The sequence below is a fragment of the Chrysochloris asiatica genome, unplaced genomic scaffold (genome assembly GCF_000296735.1).
Source record: "Chrysochloris asiatica unplaced genomic scaffold, ChrAsi1.0 scaffold00454, whole genome shotgun sequence".
Taxonomy (NCBI): Eukaryota; Metazoa; Chordata; class Mammalia; order Afrosoricida; family Chrysochloridae; genus Chrysochloris; species Chrysochloris asiatica.
This window is the reverse complement of record NW_006408972.1, coordinates 1,187,036-1,194,807: the sequence shown is the minus strand read 5'-3', so window position 1 is coordinate 1,194,807 and position 7,772 is coordinate 1,187,036. Positions and strand designations below refer to the sequence as shown.

Here is a 7,772-nt window from a genome sequence, read left to right as displayed (position 1 = left end):
AGGTCACTTGATACTTCTGAACTGGCTGGGTGGAGTGAGGCCTTTCCCCCCATTCTGCCCCAGGTGATCAACTGCTTTCACAAAACCATCTTTGCTAGTCCTGAAGGGACTTACTGACCATGCCCAGCTTCTGTTGAACAACCCAGTTATCCATCCCATCTTCCTCTTGTCCTGGAGGGGGAGGGACATCGCCTGCTGTCCCTGCCATCTCTGTCATAGGTCATTTGGTTTATGTAAAAGACCCTTCTACAGAAACAGAGGCCCTGCTTCCCCTTCAGGCATAGCCCTTCCTCTGAGCAAGGGACCTCCCCCATCCCCAAGCCAGCCAGACCTTGGCTGGGCCCCACAGGAAACGAGGGCGTGTATAGCAGACTGCAAGGGGACCACTCCCAGGCTGCAGCTGAAAGGGGAGTCCTCGGCAGACCTCCGCAGAGCAGCGAAGCCGCCTCTCCACCTCTCCACCATGACGCCCTGGCTGCTGGCGCTGCTGCTCCTGACCTGGCCCCCTGCAGGGCAGCCCGCACCCCCGACCTGCTACTCCAGGATGCTAAGCCTGAGCCGGGAAATTGCTGGTGCCTACCAGAACCTGCAAGCTACAGAGCTCTCGGTGAGTTCCCCTAGGAGCTTGTGTTCACAAAACCAGTGCCCAACCACTTGAATTCTGACCTTCCCCATCTAAGGATTATTTTTCTTTTCTGTTACAATCAAGGGAACTTGTGTATTTGTGTTTGATCCCCATTTTTTTTAGAGACGATCATAGCACCCCCAAGTGAAAGAGTAGAGCTGCCCCACAGAGTTTCTTAGGTTGTCATTTTTTACCAGAGCAGAAAACCAGGTCTGGGTGGGTTTGAACCGCCAACCTTTTTGTTAACAGCCGAATCCTTAACTGTTGAACCACCCATAGGATGAGCATGATTCAAAAACCGACCCCAGGGCACCCAACAACAGGAAAGACCATGCCAGTGGTTTGCTTTTTTAAAAAAATGCAACAGAAAATAATCAACGATATCACTATACAGGCTGGAGACCTGCTGTAAAACGTAAAAAACAAAAAACAAAGCCTAGAACTCCAGAGTCAAGGAGGAACAAAAAATCAGCTTATGAGCCCCTGCATGGAGCGAACGGTTAAAAGGCTGCTTCTAACTGAAAGGCTGGAGATCCAAGGGCTCTCAAGGTAGCGCAGAAGAAAGGCCTGGTAATCTACTTCTGAAAATCAGCCACTGAGAAGCCTATTCTCTGACACATGGGGGCAGGGCATGATGAAGGGGAGTCATTGAGAACATAGCTGGGTAGACTGGTTTATCCTATTCATTCACTGAAAATTCTTAAAAGGGGTGGCTCACAGTCTTGGGTACCATTCTTACCTTGAGCAGATGACACAGCCCTCACGCCCCAGTCTCCTCATCCGTAAAAGGGGAGGGCTGAGGGCGTGGAGCTGGTGCGACACTCAGAGCAGCTTTGTGGGTGCAAACACTCAGCACGTCCGTGGCTGTGACCTTCACAGGCACACCTCAGCTTATCTCACTGCCTGCAAATCAAAGGCCACCATGCATCAAACCAGTCTAGAGGCACAAGTACTCTTTTGTGTCCCTGTGTCCCCTTGTGTGGTCATTCTGACAACATTTCAAGTGCTTTTCATGATGATATTGCCCACTTCGTAGATGATAGTCTAGGGTAAACATCACTCCTGGCGATGTTAGCTGTGTTGCCCTATTTCTCAGGTCTGCCTGTACTATTTTAAGAAGCAGATCCAGGAACTCAGGAGGGGAAGCTCTGGGGACCTACCTGCTCATCCAATGGAAAAACTAAATACTTTCAGCATAATTATTCCAATGGGTAGTATTTAAGTATCTTTTTACCACTTGTAAAATGTTTCAAATGAAACGTAATTGTTTCTTTGATATTAATGTTTACATTCTATGGTAGCTCAAGGAACACCTTCCTTTTATTTTCTTTTTAAAAACCATTTCACTACCCTATTCTTTTCCTGCTTATAAAAGTGCTGCGATTTGTAGAACTTTTGGAAAATGCACAAAGGTAAAGAAGGGGAACGTGACTTGTAACTCTACCGCCTAGATGTAGCCGGCTGTAACATGCGGGAGGCGCATGCGTCAGCTTTTCATCTGGTTGGCAGGCGCCGGCCATTGGGTTCCAACTCGAAGCAACCCTGTGTACAACTGAACAGAACACTGCCTGGCCCCGCACTATCCTCGCAATCATTGTTCTGTTTGAGCCCTAATGGCACAGTGGTTAAGCGCCTGGCTGCTAGCCAAAAGGCCACTAACCAGCCATTCCCAGGGAGAAAGATGTGTCCATCTGCTTCCATAAAGATTACAGCCTTTGAGATCCAATGAGGGCAGTTCTACTCTGTTCTACAGAGTCCCTGTGAGTAGGAACCTACTCAACGGCATTGAAATATATACATGTGAGCATCTATATGTAAGTTGTTGTTAAGTGCTGTCAAATCAGTTCCAACTCTTAGCGTCCCTGTATAGGGTTTCCGAGGAATGACTGGTGGGTTTGCTCCACCAATCTTGTGGTTAGCAATCTAGTGTTTACTACAGCACCACACCAGTATTACACACACACACACACACACACACACACAGATGTTGTTCAGTGCCATCGAGTTGGTTCTGACTAATAGCAACCCTGTATAGGACTTCTGAGGAGCAGTTAGTGAGTTTGAACAGCTGACCTTGCAGTTCAAACTGGCCTTGCAGATCAGTGCTTATCCTACAGTACCACACCAGTATGGTTCCTACTCATAGTGACCCAGCACAGGGTTTCTGAGGTTTTGCATCTTTGCAGGAGCAGAAAGCCTCATCTTTCTCCCATGGAGATCTGCCAACCTTGTACTTCAGAGTCCAATGCTTATCCTACAGTGCCACACCAGGACCCCAAAGGGGAAAGATGAAGATGTCTGCTCCTGCAAAGATTTAAAAGCCTCAGAAACCCTGTACTGGGCTGCTATGATTAGGAACCAATTTGACAGCGTTTAACACAACATATACAGAGTCCTTGGATGCTGCAAATGGTTAAACACACTAAAGGTTGGTGGTTAGAACCCACCCAGTGGCACCTTGAAAGAAAGGCCTCACAGTCTGCTTCTGAAATCACCTTGAGAACCCTATGGGGCAGTTCTACTCTCCATACATGGGGTGCCGTGAGTCAGAATCAATTTGATAGCAACTAAAAACATTTGTTACCGTTGCTGTTGTTAGGTGTCACCAAGTCGATACCAACTCATACCCACCCTGTGTACAATGGAACAAAACACTGCCCAATCCTGGGCCAATCTCACAATTGTTGCCATGATTGAGCCCATTGATGCTGCCACTTTGACAATCCATCTTGCTGGGGGTCTTCCTTTTCTCTGACCCTCTACCTTACCAAACATGATATCCTTCTCTAGTGACTGGTCCCTCCTGACAATATGTCCAAAGTATGAGAGATAAAGTTTGGCCATCCTGGCCTCCAAGAAGCACTCTGGCTGCACTTCTTCCATAATTGTAGGTAAATAGATACATGGATGGATGGATAGATGGACAGATACCTAGAATAGGTGGATAGTGATAGATATACCCACAACATATGCACATACATGGACTCCTGGTGTGGTACCATAGGATCAGCACTTGACTGTGTACCACAAGGTTGGCAGTTCACACCTACAAGCTGCTCCTCGGAAATCTTATTCAGGGTCGCTATGAGTTGGAACCTACTCAACGACACTTCACAACAATATATATATATATGTATGTTGTTGCTGTTAAGTGCCATCGAGTTGGTTCTGACCCATAACAACCCTGTATAGGGTTTCTCATGAGCAACTGGTGAGCTTGAACTGCCAACCTTGGCAGTTCAAACGGCTTTGCAGTCTGGCACATTAACCCACAGCATCACTTATACATACATCAAAACTAGTTCACTCACTCATGTATCTTGGAAAAAGTACAGCCAGAGTGCTCCTTAAAAGTGAGCTGATACTTGGTCTTACATACTTGGAACATGTTATCAGGAACAACCAGTCCATGGAGAAGGGCATCATCATGCTTGCTAAAGTAGATGGTCAGTAAAAAAGAGGAAGCCCCTGAGTGAGATGAATTGAAACAGTGGCTTTAACCCTGAGCTGAAACAGAGGAACAACTGTGAGACTGGTGCAGGACTGGGCTGTGTCACTCTGTTGTACACGGGTTTGCTGTGCGTAGGAATCAACTCTAGGGTACCTAACAACTCATAGAAAGTGGCACCAGGGATGACCTCTAGGAGCTGACTTCTGGAAGCGCAATGACCGTGTTCGAGGATGTGGTCCGTGACACCAGATGTCATGGTGTGTGTGTTACATCAAGGACAGCCCAGATCTGAAGCTGGCCTCAGTCTGTGACCAGGTGAGAATGTGTGCTTATGAGCATGACAGCAGCCTGTATCCTTATCTGCAGGAGCCGTGTGTGAGATACCTGCCCAGACTCTACCTGGATATACACGTAAGAGGGGCTTTCTCTGCCCAGGAGGCAGCATAGGTTATGTGGGGCTCAGGCCAGACCCCCACATCCCCCATTCCTGACTACATGGCATGGGAAAAGGGAAGATGCTATTTGGGAGGAAGTGGGACCCAGCTCCCTTCTCTCCTGCTGCTGACATCTTGGGCTCCCTCCCCATTCCCACCCCCAGAATTACTGTGTGCTGGCCAAGCTGCGGGACTTCGTGGCATCACCCCACTGTTGGAAAGTGGTCCAGGTAGATGTTCTGAAGGACAAGGTGCGGAAACTGTATACGATCATGAACTCATTCTGCCGGCAGGTGAGTGGGCACCTTGGAAAACTCCTTTCTCTTTGTCATCAGCCAAGGCTTACTGGGTTTGGAGGAAATGGGGGATAGGGAAAAGATGAGTGACAAAGAGGAGAAATGGTGAGATGTTTCCTCTGTCCAAAATGCCCATCTTTGACCAACATGACCCTTGTCACAACAGCTATCCTCTACCATCACTGTTGTTAGAAAGCCCATCTTGATGGCCACCTCTCAGCACAAAACCTGTACTTGACCATCACTGCCTTATCAGAAAGCTGATCCTAGACAAGCACTCTTGTCACAGAGCCCACCCTCAACCATCACTCTGTGACGGATCTTGTCCTCAACCACAATCATATGGTCACAATGTCCATCCTCAACCACCATCACCCTGTCACAGAGTCCATTCTCAACCACCACCACCCTGTCACAGAGTCCATCCTCAACTACCATCACCCTTGTCACATTGGCACCCCTAAGGTACTCCCAGGAGGAAGGGGCCACGCAGACAAATACAGAACATCCGCACAGATAAGATTAAGAAAGTGGAGTTGTAGGGTTCTAGGATCCCATATGGGCATCAGCATCAGGTGACCAGTTCTTGGGTTCTTGTCCTGCTGCTTCTGAGCAGGGAGCTCTACTTCTCCTCTCATTTGAGAGCTGGAAACAAGCACAATGACCATCTCATGAGATTACTAGGAAGTTATTAACTGTACTCCTACTGTATGCTGAGTGCTGCAGTAACTCTAGGTATCCTAAAATCTCTCCCTGGTAGCTAATTCATGAATTTTTATCTTTATGCCTGTGTAAGCCATCAGGAAATGTTGATAACTGGCTACTAAGTTATAATTGATTTGTTCCTGCTTCAAAGGTTTGTTATGTGTTTACTCTTCACACCCATTCTCCTCATTTTCCTCTACCCTTGGTTTCTGGAAGGTCCCTGGGTGGTCTTAATAGTTTGTTCTCATCTGCTAAAGATTGGCAGTTTTAATTCACTCAGCAGTGCCATGGAAAAAAGGCCTGGTGATCTGTAAAGATAAATCCACAGCCATTGAGTTGATTCCAACTCCAAGCAACTCTATAGGACAAAGTAGAACTACTCCATAGGGTTTCCAAGGCTGTACATCTTTACCCAAGCAGACTACCACATCTTTCTCCCTTGGTGGATTTGAACAGCCAACCTTCCTTCCAGATAGTGGTCAATAACTTAACCAGTATGCCACCAGGATTCCTTCCATAAAGATTATAGCCAAAAACTGTTATGGAACAAACTCAGTTCCACTTTATGATGCACTGAGTCGGAATGGATTCAGTGGCAACAGCTTTGGTTTCCCATTCTTCTGGGAAATAATCCTAAAGTAGTGTGGATTAGTGTGTCCTAGACAACAGTGTCCAAAGGCAATTTCTAGTGCTGATGGTCATGCTGTTCCGAAAGCCTAGCCAGAGCCATGGCTCAGTACTTAAGATTCACTCATTCACTCCCTCACCCATCCATATATCCATCTATTCACCCATCCATTCATCCACCCACCAACCCATAAACACATTATCCATCCATCTGTCCATCCATCCATCCATCCATCCATCCATCCATCCATCTATCCATCCAACCATCCACCCATCCATTCATCCATCCACCCACCCATCTATCCATCAACCCACTCAAAAATACATACATACATACCTACACACACCATTCCATAAATCTATCCATCCATCCACCCACTTACAAATCTATCCATCCATCCATCCATCCGCCCACAAATCCATCCCATATATCCATTCATCCACCCACCCACCCATAAATCCATCTGTCCATCTACCCACTCACAAATCTATCCATACATCCATCCATTTACCCATCAATCCATGCGTCTATCCATCCACCCACCCATCCATCCATCTGGTCAACCAAAGAATGGGCACCTTCCATAAGTAATAATAAAGAACATGCAAAACTCCATGAACCCTGAAGAAAAGACTGCCTCTCCTTGGAGAATAAGATATGGGGGGCTTTCACAGTAAAATGGACTTTGAGGATAGCCTCCTATAGGAATATGGGTTCCATAGACACCTTCAGTAACCCTCTGGCTCATTTACATCTTTTTTCAGGATCTAGTGTTCCTGTTGGATGACTGCAATGCTTTGGAGTACCCAGCCCCAGTGACCACATCACTGCCTGATCTCCAGATGTAAGCATCCAAGGAAATACTACAGGCTAAAGCTGCAGCCCCCACACGCTCCCTTGTTACTGTAGCATCTCAAAAGTTCACAGTTTCTGCCTTCTGGGAAGCGGGACTGGTGTTCCTACCCAAGAACCTACTTTGAGCATCGTTAAAAGCCTGGTTTCTTACTTCCTTGTGTTCTGTCTTTGCCAGAATATTTGACACGTGTGTTTATTCAATCACTAAGATTGTATGAATAGTTAGTGTGAGCATGAGTACCATAGTGTTTTCATCACTACATTTATGGAGTAGTGAAGCCATTTCTCTTCTTTGATAGCAATCTGCTCACACTGAATCAAGCTTCTAGTTCATACCTGCTCCCACACCAACTCTCATCACCACTATCTTTCATTTTTAAAGGAATTGTATTTCTTCTCAGATGTATTTGCAAGATTCTTACATAGTGCTGGCAGGATCCATCCTTTCACTGAGAGGTGGTGAGAATTAAATAAAGATTACCTGTTCAAGAAGAAGCACACAGCCTACTGTATTTGTCCTAGTTGGATGCCAGAGAGTTTATGCTGAAAGTTCCTGCTCTTAGCCTACTGCATCTTTCTCTGTCTTTCTACCAAGTATGGTCATCTAAGGGTCAGCTCCAGTCCACTCTGGGTGAATATTATTGAAGTATATTACAATGGATGTCTGGACAGACTTTGGATCTTCTGTGGTCCCTGCTGGCAGTACAGCACCTGGCGTTTACGACAAACAGCAATGCATAAGCTCTTGATAACCAACTTAGAGGTGAGCCTGGTAGGG

General features: G+C 46.5%; 1 protein-coding gene across 1 annotated transcript; it reads left to right on the top strand.

Annotated features, from left to right (window-relative positions):
- The first annotated feature begins 463 nt into the window (after window positions 1–463).
- On the top strand, window positions 464–6,987 carry LOC102824964 (cytokine-like protein 1-like). The gene is made up of 4 exons (XM_006877285.1): window positions 464–607; window positions 4,443–4,487; window positions 4,675–4,803; window positions 6,904–6,987. Exons 1-4 carry the CDS (start codon window positions 464–466, stop codon window positions 6,985–6,987), a joined length of 402 nt encoding a protein of 133 aa, XP_006877347.1.
- The last annotated feature ends 785 nt before the right edge of the window (window positions 6,988–7,772 follow it).

Coding starts and splice junctions, on each gene's coding strand:
- LOC102824964 (XM_006877285.1), top strand. CDS start 464: ATGACGCCCTGGCTGCTGGCGCTGCTGCTCCTGACCTGGCCCCCTGCA. Junction 608..4,442: donor TGCAAGCTACAGAGCTCTCG/GTGAGTTCCCCT, acceptor CCTTATCTGCAG/GAGCCGTGTGTGAGATACCT. Junction 4,804..6,903: donor TGAACTCATTCTGCCGGCAG/GTGAGTGGGCAC, acceptor ATCTTTTTTCAG/GATCTAGTGTTCCTGTTGGA.